The sequence below is a fragment of the Zalophus californianus genome, chromosome 3 (assembly GCF_009762305.2).
Source record: "Zalophus californianus isolate mZalCal1 chromosome 3, mZalCal1.pri.v2, whole genome shotgun sequence".
Classification (NCBI taxonomy): Eukaryota; Metazoa; Chordata; class Mammalia; order Carnivora; family Otariidae; genus Zalophus; species Zalophus californianus.
Genome location: NC_045597.1, coordinates 181,630,135 through 181,650,111, shown reverse-complemented (window position 1 = coordinate 181,650,111; position 19,977 = coordinate 181,630,135). Strand labels below are relative to the sequence as shown.

General features: G+C 38.3%; 1 protein-coding gene across 1 annotated transcript in view; it reads left to right on the top strand.

Annotated features, from left to right (window-relative positions):
• DOCK10 (dedicator of cytokinesis 10) overlaps nt 1-19,977 on the top strand; it is a 263,739-nt gene that overhangs the window by 135,348 nt on the left and 108,414 nt on the right. The window contains 4 exon segments of the mRNA XM_035726538.1: nt 7,372-7,454; nt 15,147-15,219; nt 15,495-15,617; nt 15,873-16,007. Coding sequence (XP_035582431.1) covers nt 7,372-7,454; nt 15,147-15,219; nt 15,495-15,617; nt 15,873-16,007 — 414 coding nt within the window.

The following is a 19,977-nucleotide window of genomic DNA, read 5'->3' as shown; positions in this document are numbered from 1 at the left end:
TAGCATGGTTTTCCTCACTGTAGAACTAACTCCTTTGATATAACATCAGAACTACCTGCACAATTTAAATTACTGAAAGCTATTGGGGAAAATGTAACTAAAAAAGAAGACAACTCTCCGGATTAAAGAAAAACCATAATCCTTTTTTTTCTTATACTGTACATTTTTATTAATGTTTCTGTGGCAGTTAATAAACATGGCCCTTATATTCTTTGGTAATTCTTCTATCTAGAGGTAGGTTCTAGGTCCCTCCCTTTATTTTTTTTAATTATGTTATGTTAATCACCATACATTACATCATTAGTTTTTGTTGTAGTGTTCCATGATTCATTGTTTGCGTATAACACCCAGTGCTCCATGCAGAGTGTTCCCTCTTTAATACCCATCACCAGGCTAACGCATCCCCCCACCACCCTCCCCTAAGGAACCCTCAGTTTGTTTCTCAGAGTCCATAGTCTCTCATGGTTTGTCTCCCCCTTCGATTTCCCCCCTTCATTTTTCCCTTCCTACTATCTTCTTTTTTTTTAAACATATAATGTATTATTTGTTTCTGAGGTACAGGTCTGTGATTCAACAGTCTTACACAATTCACAGTGCTCACCATAGCACATACCTCCCCGATGTCTATCACCCAGCCACCCCATCCCTCCCACCCCCCACCATAATCCTTTCTTAATAAAATTAGTGTGAATAGAAAAAAATTTGTTTCTGTTTTGAAGAACGGGGCCCTTAATTCACTGATAAGGCTTTGTTGGAGGTTACGGGACTTTTCATTTTGTGTGTACCTTTTAAAAGTGAACTTGTAAGTTAAGCTATATTTATTTTGCAACTTCAAGTAATGGAAAAATGAGATCAAAATTTGTTATTGTCCTATATTGGACCTATCTTATTTATGTATAATAATTTTGTTTCTATCATGGCCAGAACAAAATGGATCACCCATTTTAATTTTTACACTACATGTATAACACTAAAGATAATAAACATACAAAAGTTGATAAAGGTAAATTCAAATGCATTTATTTTTTAGTGGCATTGGGATAAAATGTATATAGAAAACCCTGGTGAAAACAAAATAGTTTTGAGTTTTACATTAACGACCTTGAAATTTATTGTCTTAATGTCTCACCACCAAAATCCCTAGAATAATAGTTTTGCTTCCAGATATGCAAAACTGTCCCAGCTCTAAATTGGCTTCCTCTTCGCTACAATAAAAATCATCCTATAATATTTAGTGGCAAGTGGATGGAAACACAGAAGTACAGGTCTGAAACTCTGACGTATAAAAATTTTTAAAAAGAACCCATTTTAAGTTTGAACATAAAAATTTCAATCATATTGAATTACAACCCAGATTTTATGCCTTACATGAAAAGAATGATTTCGATCATAAAATCACCAAGGTTTTTAGTACTATCCATTATCCATATCTTGACAAATCACTTGTGAGCTCTAGCTGGGAAATTAGAATGTATGTTCCTGGGTCAGGCACAGGTGTGATTTATGAAAGTCTAATTTTACAGTTTGCTCAACAGCTATTTTGATTTGCTTCCAATTTAGGTAACAATTTAGGCTGCTCTATAATTCAAAGTAGCAAAATAGTTGAAAAGTGATTCTCATTTATGATTGGCATTTGATAGGACATTCTGTTTTACATTGTACATGCATATTTACATCCATAGTAACACTGTCTAGTATCAAGCAGTATTTAAAAACTCAGACCCAAAATCCATTATTCTTTAGATTATACCAGGATTTCTGAAATTGAGTCATATCTATAGTTACATCGCTTATTTTGTCCAAACATTTTTCTTTCTTTACCAAGACTGTAGTATAAGTGGTAAAAAATCATTGTGTTCAACTTATTTTTGTACGGTAAAAATTATTTCCTTTTAAAGGAATACACAGATGCGATCCAACTAAAGAAAAAAAATATTTTCAGTGCCTTTTCTCTTTTTCTCTAAAATATCAACATATTGAGTGACCACATGTCTTGGTTGCAGTTATAGTCTCATGTTCTACCTGCTGGCCTGGCTAATAGCCCCTTCTCTCACTTTGTAGTGTCTCAGTGTGGACAATAAATTATCCAGGCACCTTTTCAATATATAATTTGCCTAAACTCACTTAATTTCATGATGTTACATTTTCAAAATTTATACAATAGGCATAATTACTTCTAAACTTAATAAAGACTGGCATGAATGTGAAATTACCACCATCATTTTACAAATACAGAATTAATTCCAGTGGTGACTCAGGGTCAAAACGAACACCTTTTGTGGTTGCCTACATCTTTCTGGCAAGAAACTAGTCATGTAATTAAATAAACCTCTACAGCCAGAAAGAAAAAGAATTTTGCATCTGAAAAGCCATTTATTACCTGCTTATTACTCTGTAGCCAGAATCTAATAATCAGCCCTTTTAAGAGATGGACAAATTACATTGACAAACCCAAATTGCTATTTGAGGTAAGTAACATGATTTGAATTGATTCTGATGATTCTCTAAAGAGAAGAGGAGAGGAAAAAAATGAAATATTTTCTTTATAGTATTTTAGGGGGCCCTTTACAATTGCCCAATCTTTTCTAAAGTATTTAGATTTGTAGAACTTTCATTGTGTCATGTTTAGTTATTTCTAAAAGAAAAACGATACAGGAAATCCATTCATTCAAATAAATATTGAATGTCCATTATAAATAAAAATGCCATGCTAGAGATGATATGCCCGCTGGTCTTTCAATTGAAGGGTAACATCAATTACTAGAGCCCACTGTATGAAGTCAGGACCCTAATGCTTTCAGTTCATAGGCAAACAGCACAAGAACCACATTGTCACTCCATAGAATGACATGGAATGATGGATTTAGGGGCCCCCATAGAGATTCTGATTCAGTGGATCTCATGTGGGACCCAGGAATCTGCATTTTAATTAACAATCCCTAATAATTAATGAGCACGATGCAATTCAGGAAGCATTATCCTAATGATATAAAAGCCTTCAAGCATGTTGACCTTGTTCAGAACTTTTGTGTCTAAATGCGTTAACAGCAGAGATAGCAAGCATAAAAGCTGAACAAGCAAACATAATAAATTAATAAAATGTGAATTGGGGCATTGCTGTTTAGAAAAATTCACCAGCTCAGCACACTTTTGCTAGATATTCACAGTCTTCACCTTTGAAGTAGATGGTGGAAGCCTCCAAGGATGAGGAGTTGGTATTTTGAAATCCGTATCATGGGCTAGGTAGTTAATAATGGGGAAATGGAACTCTTACAGTAACAAGCAGAGTGGTAGCCTGGGACTTTGAATTTGCAACAGGTCCTTTCAGCTTAGTTTTCGGACAAAGAAGAGTTGTAGTCAAAATTAAAATAGTTCTTAATGAGAGTGACTGTGTGGGCTGGAACAAAGGACAGAGAATAATTTTCTATGCGTAACATTTCCAAAATGCCATTACTACGTAGGAGAAACATTTATGTGTTTGTAAAATGCACTGGCTTTCTCAGAATCCAAGAAATCACAGATTTAGGATTTTTAAGGGTCATCTACACCACCCCTAATCCTCATCTACCCACCACCAGATACATGAAACATAGCAAATAAATTCAGAAGGAATTTTATTAAAGCTGATTTCTTTGATAATCAGAGCTAATATGTCTCTCCAAAGCTGTACTTCATAAATCAAGAAAAAATAGTTGCTATTATCAACTATTGTGAATGTGAATTATACACTGAGTCAAACATGCTGGGAAAACTGGTTATTTTTAAAGCAAGTATTTATTAAGTACTTACCCTATGTTGCTTTATAGGAAGTATCTTCTTAGATCCTTACGAAGTTGGTATTACTTAGGCGGATAAGGGAATTTAAAGATACTAAGTTATTTAATTGAAATCCCACAGCTAATACCAAAATTCAAAACCAGGTCTGTCTGACTCCAAGATGGAAGCAGAAATACCAAAATTCAAAACCAGGTCTGTCTGACTCCAAGATGGAAGCAGAAATACTATATAAACATCTGGAATGGTGGTCCAGATGTGCCTAAAGGAAAAAAGAAGTCTGCAATCATCAAACAATTCATAAATTAGCTGAATGGACTTTTAGAGTCAGACAAATCCAATTTGAAATCCTACTTCTATCATGTGTGGGACCTTTGGCAATGATCTGAGCCTCTCCTTGCCTCTGTGATTTATAAAATAGAAATAAAATCTCATAGAGTTCTTATTAAAATCATATGTAACGCACCTAGTAGTGTGATATCTGACAAGTAGATGCCACTCCAAACCAGAAAACAAGTACTTCTTTGCTAGACTACAGTAATATAAGAAAGTTCCACATTCATTTTGGGTCAGTGGGAATTCAGGATATACACATCTCGGATTCAGTTAAGCCTGTGGCATGTTGTGATTATCTGTGAAATACTCATGAAGTATACATGTTTATTGCATCTAAACATAGATACTGTCCGTAGCAAGAAAGGATAATGAGTAAATCAGTGCATCTGTGTCCCATTAAACCTCCAGATTAGGGAGTGTAGAGATGGATATTATGGGACAGAGATTTCTCAATCCAGTCTAATATTCTACTTGTTCATTACCTAAATCTGAGATCCTAATAAATGAAATGATTTGACCAAAAGTCATGTTGAAAGGCAGTATTAGTGGGTTTGTTCCAGAACAAGAAGAAAGCTATATAGCTCCCGGTTCAGAGTTGTCCCCTCAATTTGCCTTTATCTTATAACAAATATACATTGTTTGGGCAGGTTTCTTTTTACCAAGAATCCTTAAAATATTTGGAGTACTCTGTCCTAAGAAAATAACCCCAAAGGGGTGAGCCTTGGGGGAGGGTAAGAGGACCAAATACTCTGAATATTCATTTTTTTGGAAAAATTCTCATTTTTTATAAAAGACTCATTTTTATTAAAGAAAACCTCGTATCTTCTACAATGGCACAAAATTTGAAGAGCCATAATAACCGCTGTGTCCTGTTCTAGGAGTCTTTCCTCAAATGTTAGCCTCTCTGAAGTACCCACCCTAACCATTCTATTAAATTGGCCCTCTTCCCCCAACTCTATCCATGTTCCTCTTCTGCTTTTTTTTTCACATGACAGTTACCATTTTCTAACATGTACATGGTATACTTATTTTGTGTCTATTGACCAGCTCTTCACAAGGGCATAACTTTCAAAAGGGCATGCATTTTTGTCCCTTGTTCACTGTTGTATGCACATCACCTAGAACAACCCAGTAAGTGTTCAGTGATGTTTGTTGAATGAATGAATGACCTCCAAAACTAGGACACTGGGTCAGTAAATTACAGAATGATATTTTATTCTACTTATTTAAAACGGTCATAAAGTTTAGAAAGCCAACGTAAAAATATCTAGAATATGCCATTAAGTGAATTAAAAAACAACATTCAAGTTCAGATATACACTCAGAGGGGAACCAGGTAAAACTATGGACCAGAAAAAAAGATTGAAAGGGAATGCAAAAAGGGAGTGGGTTTTATGCTTTTTGTTTTCCATTTTTAAATATATTTTGTTGCATTTGAGAGCTATCACCAGGAATAGGGAAAAGGCAGGAAGAGAAGAAAGAACTGTGATCGTGAACATTCCGTCCCCATGGCCTTGGGATGCCGCGGGCCCATATGCTCCTTGCCTGAATCCTTAGCATCTTTATCTAAAATGAAGATGGAACTTTTTAGCCAAGGAGCCTCTCAGGGCTTAGTTTTCCTCTTATTTCCAGAAACATGTGATTTGCAGAATTGGCTCAGGAATCCCACGTTAAGTAACTTCATTTTAGCTAAATATTCAGTTTTGTTCCCCGTTCCCCTCTCCATCCACAGTCCATCCCGATCTCCCGAATTCCCTTTGCCGTTATCCACATCCGTTTGTCTTGTTGCTGTTTTTCCCTGCTACTCTCTGCCAACATCGCCTACTCCAGTCTTGACCCCAGGCTCACGCCTTGTTTAGCCTCTGTCCCCAGTTTGAGGGTGGGTGCTTCCCTGAGCAAATAAAGTCATGACACTGAGAAAGTTCAAGGCCAGAGAAGTCCAGAGAGGCTGACGACACTCAACTACTCTCCCCTCGCCCTGCCTTTCCCTGCATCTTGAGCCATGTGCCTGCACCCTGTGCTTTCCATCAGCCTCTCTGCAGCAAGCTCGGGGCCCTTCCCTCCCACTTTCTGTTTCTGCAAAGACAGTGCCTGTGTTTCCCTTGTTTGTAGCACTTCGACACCCCAAGTGATTCCTCTCACACAGATCTCCTTGCCTGTCCCCTTCCTGGGTCCCAACAACTGTAGGTCTTTATTTCTCACATTGCAGGATGCTCATTGCTCCTCGTTTTTTCCACTGGAGAAGACAAGATCTTCTTGTAATCTTCATGTCTGCTGCTCAGTCCCCAGGTTCATGTAATTTTAGGATCAAAAGGAATTTTAAAAGCCACCTAGTGAGGGGTACCTGGGAGGTTCAATGGGTTAAGGATCCGACTCTTGATTTCAGCTCAGGTCATGATCATAGGGTCATGAGATCCAGCCCTGCTTGGGGCTTCACGCTGGGCATGGAGTCTGCTTAAGATTCTCTCTCTACCTCTCCCTGTGCCCCTCCCACCCCTCTGCCCTTAACCCCCCTTACCTCCTCCCCACCTGGAGTGTGCTCTCAAAAAAAAAAAAAAAAAAAAAAAGAAGCCAGCTAGTGAAACCCCCATTACCACTCCATGGTCAGTACATTGCTAGGTGCATGGTAGATGTTTGGGAAATATTTGCCATCAATAAATATTGAAAAATCAGCCACTATGTACCAACTTTTTGGTCATCTTTTTTTCATATATATTTGTAAAAATCAATGAGTAATCATGGAGAAGCCTGGACCCGAGAAAGCATTTGAGGTAAAACTGAAAAATTGATTTCAAATCAACAACACACCTGACATAGAGAGGAGAAAAGATAAGTTACTGACGAAAGAACGAGCAGAATTATGAGGAAAAGATCACATAGAAATAATAATATCTTCTACCACTAAGAACTGTTAAATAATGGAAGGTTGCTAAGGGAAGCTAAAAAATGACAGTACTTGAGGTTAGCAACGTGTCTGGGGTGATTCATTGGGTGATTCAATTAGGCTTTCCTTGATGGCATAAAATAGAATAAATATGTTAAATAGTTCCTCCTCCAAGAGTCTGGGAAAGGTTTGATTTCCATTTCACTCGAAAATGTGAAATGATTGTGACGAGCAAGCCCCCTTACCTACCTTAAAATCACTAATATAGCCACCTTAACACTACCCCTGAGATTACGAGAGCTGTATTTGCTGTGCTTTCTGCCAGGACAGCTGAATTTTTTAATGATAATTTTTAATTATCTTTTTTTTTCTTTCAGGCTTGTAAGTTTTATAGTTCCCAATGGTATGTGGTAAACTACAAATATGAACAATATTCTGGAGATATCCGACAGTTACCCCGGTAAGAACCTATCTTGATAGGTTGGGTTTTTCCATATATAAAATATGATTTATGTTTAAGTACTACCATTGTTTACAAATACATGTATGTTAATCTAGTGTCAAGGTATATTTTACAAAATTTAAAAATAATTGTTACTATAGAACATTTTGTTTAACAACATATATTTTGTTGTATATGCACAGAATCGATTGTGAGATACAAATTATTCTTATTTAATTTTTGAGCAAAGTCTTAAAGTATCATTATACCATTCTTTTGTGAGCTGTCATTTCAATAGCAGATATAACATGACTGGAAAAGAACAGTTTGGATCAAAACATTTTTCTGACGAGATTCTGTATTTTGCGTTCAGATTTGCCACTGGTTTCATGTGTTTTCATACTGTGATATCAAAAGTCATGTAAATAAACAACTTCCACAGAAGTGACATATGTTTTAAGAATCGTAAAAGGGAAAATAAATGGCTATTTTTTTTTCTGGACTCTGGGAAAAAAAAGTCTTTGGGAAAGGTATCTTTGTTTCTGCACCTGTTCAAATGTCACCTTCAGGGACAAGCTCACACCTGACCTACTACCTGAACTAGTCATTTATTCAGTGTCTGTGTCCCCCAGGAAAGCAAAAAATCCCCAAAGGGCGGGGCTTTTCCTTGCAGATCCCCTGCGTGGTAGGAGAATGCCTGGCCCATGGTCGGTGTACAATTATTACTTACTGGATAAATAAACCAAGTACATGGCACATTTTGAAATATAACATTCCTGGATGGGATTGGAGTGGCTCAAATTAAAGAACTGCAATGAATTGGAGTCTCCTAATGCATTGGGTCATCCATTTAAATGATGCAAATAATCCAGAAAAACACAACAACCAAAAGTGAAGTTGTTATTAACCCTTTCCTGAAGTGAAGATGTCGAGAAGATACACATCACGCCTAAGTTTTTAGTGGATACATGGTTTAGATTTGGGCACTATTAGCCCAGATTTCCTATGCTCCCAGAAACAACTGTTCCAGACTCGGATACTTGGAAGGGATGCTCTCAACTCCTGAATGCAGAATTTGAAGGAGCTACGGAATAGCTCACAGAAGGTGCCATCGGAGCTCAGGTCTGAAGGGACAGTAGCTACCAGCACCGTGAACTTGAGAAAGGATTCCCAGAGGAAAAAGCAAGGGCAGGTGCCCTGTCTTGGGAGTCAGCTTGGTCTCTTGAGCAGAATGGGGAGGCTGGAACTGATGGTTAGAAAAGCTGGAGTAAGATGAAACCACAAAAGGAGACAGGGGCCTGGTGGGCCCCAGAAAAGAGCTTAGATTCATTCTACCGCGACAGAAGCCTGCGGCAATTTTAACCTAGTGTGACGTGATCCAGTTTTCTTCTTTAAAAAAATCACTCGATCTACTCTAAGGAGAATGGGATTGTAGCAGTGAGTATACAAAAAAAAAAAAAAAAAAAGAGGTGGAGGGAAAAGAGGCCGTGTATTTTTCAGTTGCATTACTAAGAGCAAAACAATGTTCCTCCAAAACAGCAAATCTTTTTTTTTTTTTTGCAAACCAGTGAATATCAACTTTTACCAAATCTCTGAACATCCCTTTAAATTCAGGTTACTCCTGATAGTTAACTTCCTGTAACTTCGTGTTGGTAAGGTCCCACCACATGCTAGGCCTTCCTGAGTAATTACTGTATTTGGAATGTCTGCACTTTAGTCACACGCTTTTTGTAGGCACAACTAAAAAGCAAAGCATTTTTTAACATAGAGACTTCCTCTTTCTAAAAACTGTTCTGAGAAGCGGTTACGACTTGGAAGCTGTGTCCAAGCAGTTGCAGGACCTTATATGAAGTGAGAGACTGTAGAAAGTGGCATTTAGCCGCCCTTCCAAGTATATGACTTCCTGCTGACTTCAGGTCTGTTGAAATCTTTGTTTGTTGTTGTTTTTTTAAGATTTTATTTATTTATTTGACAGAGACAGAGCACAAGCAGGGGGAATGGGAGAGGGAGAAGCAGGCTCCCCATTGAGCAGGGAGCCCAATGTAGGGCTTGATCCTAGGACCCTGGGATCAAGGTCTGTTGAAATCTTTAAAGGCTTTGCCCCCACACACCTTTTTTTATGTCCATGATGCCATCAAGCAAAATAAATATGTGAAAGATTTCACCTTTGTCATATTCATCCCCTATTAAAACAACAGAGGAAACACCTCCACTGAGAACAGGGCCTGGATATCATCGTCGAATTAGAATTCTTATGGAGCATGAGAAGAAACCTCAGGAGAAGCAAGACAAACATAACTGAAATACTGTTGAGAATTTCCCTTAATTGACTAAAGGAAGTGGAAGTTGATACCCAGAAGGGGAAGAATAATACTACCACAAAGTAGATTTTAATGAACTATGTGTATTCAAAGTGAAAATCACAAGTTCCAGAATATAATCCTCACACATCTCCTGAAATAATGAAGACCATAACACTGAATAGAAAAATTATTTTTAAAATGATTTTACAAAGCCTAGGCACTCCCCATTAAAGACTACGCATATTTAGGTCAGTAGTGGAAACAGATCATTTACTTGGCCTTCAGAGGCTATTAGAATAAATCATGTTCATGCCTCCTGGATTAGAAGAATTCGCCTATGTCTGCTACCAATTTAAACTGATCATTTCTTTTTATGGGTTCCTGAGGGTCCAAAATAAAAACTTGCAATTATGGTAGAGTGAAAAAAGAAGCATGTGTTTATCTCCCTAATTTTTATTTTTTAAATTTGAAATTGTGTTATCATTAACGCTTAAGAATCTCACTTTTTTTTAAGTGGTGTTCATAGAAAGATACTAGAGAGAAACATTATTTCAAGCTAGAGTGTAAAATATAAGCCTTCACACATAAAAATCAGCACTGAACTTGGGATTCACAGGAGACAAGAATGACAGAAAATACATGATGCCAGAGGAGCCAAGAATATACCGTGGGGAAAGGACAGTCTCTTCAATAAATGCTGTTGGGAAAACTGGACGGACATATACAAAAGAATGCAACCAGACCCTATCTGACACTATCCACAAAAATTAACTCAAAATGGATTAAAGACTTGAATGTAAGACCTGAAACCATAAAACTCCTAGAAGAAAACATAGGTGGTAACCTCCTTGACATCCGTCTTGGCAAAGATTTTTTTGGATCTGACTGCATTCAAGAAAAAATAAACATGTGGGACTACATCAAACCCAAAATCTTCTGCACAGGAAAGGAAACCATCAGCATGATGAAAAGGCAACCTACTGAATGGGAGAAAATATTTGCAAATCATGTATCTGGTAAGGGGTTAATATCCAAAATATACAGAAAACTCATTTTGCTTGATGGCATACTCATACTTGGTATCAACTTCCACTTCCTTTAGTGGCAAAAAATGGCAAAAAAATAAAACAACCCAACTAAAAAATGAGCAGAGGATCCAAATAGACATTTTTCCAGGGAAGACAGACAGTGGCCAATCAGTACATGAAAAGTACTCATCATTAGGAAATACAAATAATCATCAAGAAAATACAGATCAAAACCACAGTGAGATATCACCTCACACCTATTAGAGTGGCTAGTATCAAAAAGGCAAGAAATACCAAGTTGTAATGAGGACGTGTCAAAAAGGGAACCCTCATGAACTATTGGTGGCAATGTAAACTGGTGCAGACACTATGCAAAACAGATGGAGGGCTCTCGAAAATTTAAAAATAGAACTACCGTGTGACCTAGCAACTCCACTTCTGAGTATTTATCCAAAGAAAATAAAAACACTAATTCAAAAAGATGTATGCACTCCTCTGTTCACTGCAGCATTATTTACAATAGCCAAGACCTGGAAGCAACCTAAATGTCCATCGATGGATGAACGGATAAAGAAAATGTGAGATAGATACATAGGTAGATAGATAGGTAGGTAGGTAGGTCGGTAGGTAGGTAGGTCGGTAGGTAGGTAAGTAGGTAGATCGATCGATCAATCGATCGATCACTGAGGAACAGGACCACTATTGTGATCCACAGTTACCAAGAACAAATGCCTGTCAAATCGGTTTTGTAAAAAGAAAAGAAAGGGTAAGTCAAGCTGGCAGAAGAGGGCAGAATATGAAGTTCAGAAAGGGATAGAATAGTGTCAAGATCGAAGGGAGATTAACAGGAAATAATTAGCATATAGCATAGGACCACCCCTGAGCTAGATGTTGACATCCCATGTTCAAGTTTGTCCTTGCTGCCTCTCCCTACACATTCTTTTATCTTTCACTCGGGATGTTTTCTTAATATTCCCTTTACTGCCCTGCCATCATTTTAAGAATCCTGGAATACTCATGTTCTCTTCTCTGCAGACAAAATACTTGGAGTAATTGCTCTGAAATCAACCTTATGAATCTGCCTCTGAATCTCAAGCAATGTGTTGCCTCATGCAGGATGAGGGAGAGAGGGAAAGGTTGTGTTTCGGGGCTTTATTTTGCCAGTCAAATGAAAAGGTGAAGGACTGCTCTTTGTTCAGGAATGTCAAGATATTGTTAAGGAGAAAAGGAATATTTTGGGTAGGACAGGAAAAATTTCCCAGTGGTCCTAAAATAACACGGTCCTTGGCCACTGGCTCTGTCTTCACATAAACTTGACCCTAACCCAAAGAGGCAGAACAAGTTAACATTAAGGGTAGTAAGCATAGATATGCTTCAGCATCTCTAAGGCTCTGTGGGAAGGAGAAAGATGTACAGGTACGCCAAGATCCTTTGGAAGAGAACAATGGCTACAATCTTAACATGCTTATTCAAGATAGTTTGGGTTCATTTATCCTACATACAGGAAGTAGCATTTTGGAAATAGGGCTTCTAATCCCACCTCTTCCACTATGTGTTTATGTGAGTAGCTGTTAAGACTTCACTTTCTTCTCAGTACAACAGTGAGACTAGACTAGACTGTGGAGTTCTAGCATTTGTGTACAAATGTCTGATTACACACATATATAATTTAATAAAAAGCAATATGCTGCTTGGTACATATTGAGACTTCAGTACAAATGTTCTGTTATCTTGGTAGAGATTTTTGAACTTCTTTGAACTTGCAGATAAGCCATGGATGAAGAAGGTTGTATTATGTATGTATGAATATGTTTCTGGAATTTGGAATAATGCACACCCACTTGAGTAAATTAATATACATCAGTGAACAAATATTTATTATGTTCTTACCCTGTGCCAGAACCTATGGTGGAGATAATCTTAAAATACACATTCCCTACAACCATTCTTTCAAGCCTCTGGCTTTTTAATAAACCTGTTACCATTTACACCTACTTACCTATGGATCTTGGGATTTCATATCAAGACTGCGCAACCAAAACAAAATAGATAAATAAATCGAGACTAGGTCTGAAGTGAGGCCCCAGATATCGTCTTTAATACCCAATATCAACTACTGTGTACCCCAGAATAGCTTTATTTTTCTTAATTATTGATTTTGGTAGCAAGTAACTTACATTAATTTGAATTTATAAAATAAATTCACTATAGTAATAAGATCATTTTTAGAAACCTGTTTAACACATTGGAGGTACCTCTTATGATGTTGATCACCAAAATATGCATTTTTAGCATCGCCAAAATGTCTTCCAAAAACAGTTTTAAATGCTGCCATTTTGTATTCTTTCATGTCTGCCATCTACTTGTTCACCTTGTCTGTCATGATGCAGTTAGCAAATGCGTACTGAGCATCTCTACAGTAGGAAAAGACAAAGCTGGGAGAGGTGTAGATGGGACTTCAGTGGAGGCCCTGGCTTTAAGAAGCACGTCATCTGGCACGCCTGGGTGGCTCAGCTGGTTAAGGGTCCAACTCTTGGGTTTGGCTCAGGTCTTGATCTCAGGGTCTTGATCTCAAGATCATGAGATCTAGCCCCGTGTCAGGCTCCACACTCAGTGGGAGTCTGCTTGAATTTCTCTCTCTCCCTCTCCCTCTGCCCCTCCCAATCATGTGTCTCTCTCTCTCTCTCTCTCTCTCAAATAAATAAATAAATCATTTTTTTTTTTAAAGAAGAAACATGTAATCTGGTGGAGGGTAAGACAGGTGCACACACAACAGATTTGGGTAAGCACTGAAAGAGTTGTGTGTCTGGCATCTACAGGGAGAAAGTCCTCATTTGTAGAGTCTGGGATGCCTTCGTAGAAACCACTTTGGGCACATGAACTCTTTTTAGACTACCATGGAATATTATTTAGCTTTAAAAAGGAATGAAATCCTGAGACATGCTCTAACATGAATGAAACTTGAAGACATTTTACAGTAAGTGAAATAAGCCAGACACAAATTGACACATATGGCATGATTCCACTTACCTGTGGTACCCAGAAGAGTTCAAATACATAGAGGCAGAAAGTAGAACAGTAGTTACCAGGGGGGGGAAGGGAGAGACGTGAGCTGTTGTTGAATGGATACTGTGTCATTTTAGGAATGAGGAAGGTCTAGAGTTGGGCTGTGGTGATGGCTGTACAATAATGTGAATGTACTCAGCGCCACTGAACTGGACACTTAAACATGGTTAAAATCGTAATTGTCCTGTTATATACATTTTACTACAATTGAAAAAAATATTCTTATCAGGTAGAGAGAATGTGGCTCTGATCTCAGGCTTTTCCATTTTAAAAAATGAGGTCAGTGTTCTTTCTCCTCCTTGCCCCGCTGTGAAGCGGAAATGGGCATTTTCAGGTCTTTCAGAGGGAAGGTAAAGAATATTATGAACCCATTTGAATGTGTTTAATCCCTATGTGAATGCAGTCTGGTAATTGTATGCGTAGTTAAGTATAAAGAGTCCTTGGTCATGCCCCTTTCTATCTGGAATACCATCAACATAGGAAAAGATTTGTGATAGGAATAACAATGAGCACCCCTGGGCTTTTTTTCTCAATAGTCAGATTCTGGGGTTGCTTCTACACAATATAAATCACCTTAAAGAAAATAAATATTCCATGCAAATCCTACATGTAGGATTTTCTAGCTAGGTGTCAAGGGATGCTGTTGATCACTTCCATTCAGCCATGAGTTGTGAAATAGAATCAAGCCAAGAGAAGTTTATTTTTGTCCTGTTTGACCATTTATAGTACCAGGTGCACACTCCTGCTGCTGCGGGCTGGTCAGCATTCCAGTGTTACCACGGAAATGCACCAAGTGAGCACAATTCCATGAAGTCAGGTTGGGGCCTTCTTTGGGGGAGGCCACGGTTAGGAGAGCAGCGCACCCTAGTGGCCAGAGCTCAGACTGGTTTTCAGGAACTTCGTTTTTCAAGTGTCCATCTAGGACCCTAAGGGGATGTCATTGAAAGACAAAACAGAAATGAAAACATCACTACTTCGTATTCCACTGCAGAATGTGGACAAAGGAAAACATAAACCACCAAACCTTTAAAAGTGTCCTCCTTGCCTTCATCTCCTTCAAGAAGACGTGTCAAATCTGAATAAATAGTAACTCTGTGGTTTAAAAAATAAAGATTTCTTTGCAAGAGATAATATGCAGTGGTGTAAGGGGAAGTTAATACTTCCAACGGAAATAGGGCACTCACGTGATTAATTACTTTATTTAAGAAAACACAATAGTTGTTACCTAGGGAACAGTGGAAAACGAAAGCCATGTCTCAAATGACAAATCAGAAACTGGTTTTGTTTGTTTGTTTGTTTGTTTTTAATACCAGAGCAGAATACAAGCCAGAGAAACTTCCTTCACATTCCTTTGAGGTTGACCATGAAGATGCTGATAAGGATGAAGTAAGTACATTGTTGAAATTGAAATGTTTAAAACGGAAGATACTTTGTTCCTGTCTTTCACTAGAGCATTTCACACTCCGACCATATTAACATAAAAGCAACAGTAGCTACTTGTGGAAGGACTTTTTGTCAAAATGAGTCACATTTGTTTGAAATTGAACGTGATTATTTAAGATGAGTCAATGGGAGAAAGAGGAGGTTCGTTTTTAAGTGTGGGGTCGAAGACCTGGGATCCACAAAAGATTGCAGTCATGCCAATGATGCTTCTTCTCCAGGATACTACCTCCCACTCGTCGTCTAAGGGCGGTGGGGGAACGGGAGGAACCGGAGTTTTCAAGTCTGGCTGGCTCTACAAAGGGAATTTCAACAGCACGGTGAACAATACCGTTACTGTTCGGGTAAGGAGACATCAAGATTCATATTTGTTTCTTCCACTACTCTTGACACCCCGCTCCTTCGGTCACAGCACGGAGGAGAGTCATTTGCATTGAGTTTATGTTTCATGTCATATTTTATTTATGAGACAGGTGGATGTTGTTTTCTAGAACGGTGCCCTAGAACTGTAGCGCTCCTGAAGGAATTAGGAAAGTTCTAATTTCTCTAATAGCACACCACAATTGGAACTACTTCTGTATATCTTTTCCTTTATTTAGTCCTTCAAAAAGCGCTACTTCCAGCTGACTCAGTTGCCAGATAACTCCTACATCATGAATTTTTACAAAGATGAAAAAATATCCAAAGAACCCAAAGGCTGCATCTTTTTGGACTCCTGTACAGGTGTGGTTCAGGTGAGTGGAAATCCCTCCTCCTCCTTGGGTTTTTTAATCAATGAGTGTGTTCATCCAGTCATCAATCATTCATTCTGTAAGTGTTTATGGAGTACCTCATATGACCCAAGAACTGTTCTAGACCTTATGGATTCGGTAGAAAACAAGGCAGCCTCGATTTCTGCTTTCACAAAACTCACTTTCAATAAAGGAAGAAAAACAGAGAATAAGAAAAGAAAGAAATGAACAGAATGGAATCTGTTGGTGAAACCTGGAATAAAGGAAATAAATAGGGCTAGGGAAGGGAGAGGGACAAATGGTAAGGTCAGAAAGCAATGTTAATGCTCCAGAAGTGAGGAAAAATGTTTTAAAAGAAAAATTATTTGATCTGAAAACTAAAGAATGAGCAGGGCGGCAAGTGCAAAAGTCCTGAGGCAAGAGCAAGTTGGGTGTATTTAAGGAGAAGAGGAAAATGACCACCTATGTGGCTACAGTGCAGAGAGCCACTGAGCTAAAGGATTCAGTAAGGTAATATATAAACCATAGAGTTCGCTATACTTCATAAATACTATCTTTATTATTGGGTAATAATGAGAGAGTAACTTTACAGTGTGCATATGCATCATCTTCCTTCTGAGAGGAAGTTTCCTTCAAAGACAAGGATTACATCAATTCCCAAAGACTTAATTTCAAGAAACAAGACACAGTGCTTTTAACAGACAATGCTGCTATGCAAGCTCTTGGTCTTCAAACTATTTGTTCATAGTATTCGATGTGACATGGACCACTGTGGCAAAGGGAAGCAGAAGAATTCCGTAGGCTTCATTTGGTCATCTTGCTTTCATTTATTCTTTTCACTCTGATGAGGTAAGTATCCTTATTCCTTCTTACATAAAAATTGAAGCAACCAAATGTTATAGCAAACTCTTCTTGAATTTCACAGAAAGATGCTGGCTCATTGAGCTTGGGGACTGTGTTTCTGGTCACAGGCCACTAGGAGCAGACCCTTCTCTTCTCACTAAGCCATAGGCATTCACATAGCTTGCTCAATAGCTGAGATTACATCTTGGATTAATACCAGGGACACTTGGATATGCAGATGCAAAATGGAGTTTTCTCCAGCCTCGTAAGCCTAGCCTTTTTCTGGATAGTTTATCTGTTAAAATCTGGAATTCCTCCAGAAAGTAATAATGCTGAACCTTAAAAGGAAAGAATTAATTAAGTGTTGCTGAGCACTGGGTTGGAAGTGAAAGATAATTGCATTTTAACACAGAAGCCAACTCTCCATATGGAAAGGGCAATAAGGGTCTTAATGGAGGGTGGAGATAGTTTTTTATTGTTGATCACAAAGGAAACTCTTTGGCTTTAGAAATAATCAAGTAAAACCTTAGCATTAGGTTAAAGATCAATGATTACATTTTCTAGACATTGAACTAAAAATTTTAAATATTTTCTTTTCCATTTCTTCCTTCAAAGCCTGCTCTAGCAAATGCATTATCATCTTTTAGGAAGTATCACTGTAGCCCAGGCTACATATCAAGCTTGCAGAGATACATATTAATATGACATTTTTTCTTCAAAGAATCCTATAACTCGGGGTTGAGCGCACACCTTTGTGCTCTAATGTGACCTTTCACTACAGGAACCTCTTCACCTTGTCTTAGGCTGTGCTTCAGTTTCTGCTTAAATGTTGCCTTGGAGCTGGAGAGTGTCTTCTAGGAGAAAATACAGCTTGGGGTTCACACAGATCAGCATTCAAGTCCTGGTTTCACCAGTTGCTATTGGAGGCTTTGAGTAAGTTACTCACGCTCTGAGCTCAGGTTCCTCATCGGTAAAAAGGAAAAAGGATCTGGGAGACAGTGTGCCTTCAGTTATTCTTCCCTCGTCTTGTAACCAAACTAACGTGATTTCACTCCCTGGTGAGTCACAGGTAGAAACACACCAGGTGAGTTGTCACAGAAAGGAAACTTTATTTGCAGCAAATACAGAAATCATGGGGAATAACTTCTAAAGCCTTGACTCCCCAGCAAGAATGAGTGGGTTTCCTTTACTTAAGATTAGGATGAATATTTAGAAAGGTGAGCCTTGCCAATGTATGTAGAGGCAGGTACAAGGTCATACATGTGTCTTAAGGAAACATGCTTATACAGACAATGTATGTTATGTAAATGAGGTTTGTGCAGAGATTTTTAATATTACAATGAGGTAAAAGTAATTGTTGGTTACTCCGTGGGTCGCTCCACAATCCATCCACACAGGCAGGGGTGGGGGTCGAATTCAAACCGGTCTGGGCATTCTGGGCCCCAGAAGCTCTTCATATGGGCAGTTACTGCTTGAGGAGTAGTTTTGGTTTCCATCATGGGATGCTGTGCCCTTCAGGTCTTTTGCCTGAGTTAAGAGATAAGCCGGAAAGAAGAGCTTAAGGAAAAATGCGGGACAAAAGTCAGTGGGCACAAGCAAGTAAGAAGTGAAGGTCAGATCTAGCTGGTGATAGTCTTTCCATTAAGTACAAAGGTCACAACTTTGAGAGATAGACATTCAACTGTGGAAAGGCCTTCCTAGAAAAAATTCAATTCACCTTCCTGAAATTTCTACCTAAATATGTTTACTTATTCATTCATTTTTTATTCATTCATTCATTCATTCAACAAACTTATTTAGTCCCCGTGACATACTAGGAACTGTGCTCAGGCATCGGGAACTCATAACCAGAGAGGGACACAGGCTCATTCCTAACTATTACACAGTGTCACAAAAGCTATAAAGGACAACTTCTGTTGAGCGTTCTAGGAGCACAGAACAGTGATGAACTCTTCTGGGTCAGCTAGCAGGATTCCCTAAGGTAGATTTTATACATTAAAGCACAAATGAATAATCCTACTTCATTTTCCAGGAGAGAGCCATTCAAATATTTGGGAACATTTATTATATCTTTTAAAGAGTTCAGCTCTCTACCCCCTCATTTCTATTCCTGTTTATCAAGACCTTGTAACCCTTTGAGGAGAAAGGACCTCCAGCTTCTTGAGATCACTTTGGGGAGATAGACATTTGGGTTACTTATCATCTTGTTTCTGGATCCTGGTTCTTACATATTTATTTATGGCTCTTTCTGACTTAGGAGGTCTTACAACTGGAAGGAGGATTCTCAATGAGATACTGCAAGTTTAGTCATTGCTCTCACAAACTCTCAGGTACAAAATGTCCCTGAAGACGAAACACATACACACAAAAACACAGAACAAATGAATAATAGAATGAGTCAGACCTATTTTGTTAAGAATCATTATCCATTTCCCTTAAATAAAACAGAAAAGAGGAACAAAGGCCTTACCTTATAAGTGATACCTACCATCTGGCATTCTAAGGAAGTCCAAGCTCCTAAGAGTCTTAGTAAACAAGCCATTTTCATTTGTTTCATTCAGACCCGATCTATATCATTGTGTTCTAAGAATAGCCCTTGGAATTCTTAGAAATATATTTCAAGGATGACATCAAGTAGAGAAAAACTCCTACCCACCCAGTAAATTTCTCAGAGATTTTTAGTGATGTTTATGATTGGGAATTTTCTGGATCTTAGTTAAAAAGGAAAAAAATAACAGTAGTTTTCCACTTCATAATATCATCAAACAGTAACGTTAGATCTGTTTTATCCCCCATGCACTCCCAATCTGGAGCAGAACTTCCAGTTTTTGCTGCTTCTCTTTTGATATGATACAAAGAGATATTCCAGCCTGTATGATCCTATTTTGTTCCTTCAGCGTCTTACTCATTCACCTACTGGCCCATCCATCCACTCAAGGTTCTGCCACTATGGAAGAGAATGAATAGTCCAAGAATCCCATCTGTTAGGCTTTCTACCACAACATTAATAATGACCAATGTCACTTGATACAGGCTTAAATGGGATGGGGGTGGGGCAAACACTGCTTCTTTCATCCGAAAGTGCTGAATCTGCCACCTTGTGGATACGGGTTCCAAGACAATGGCCTTG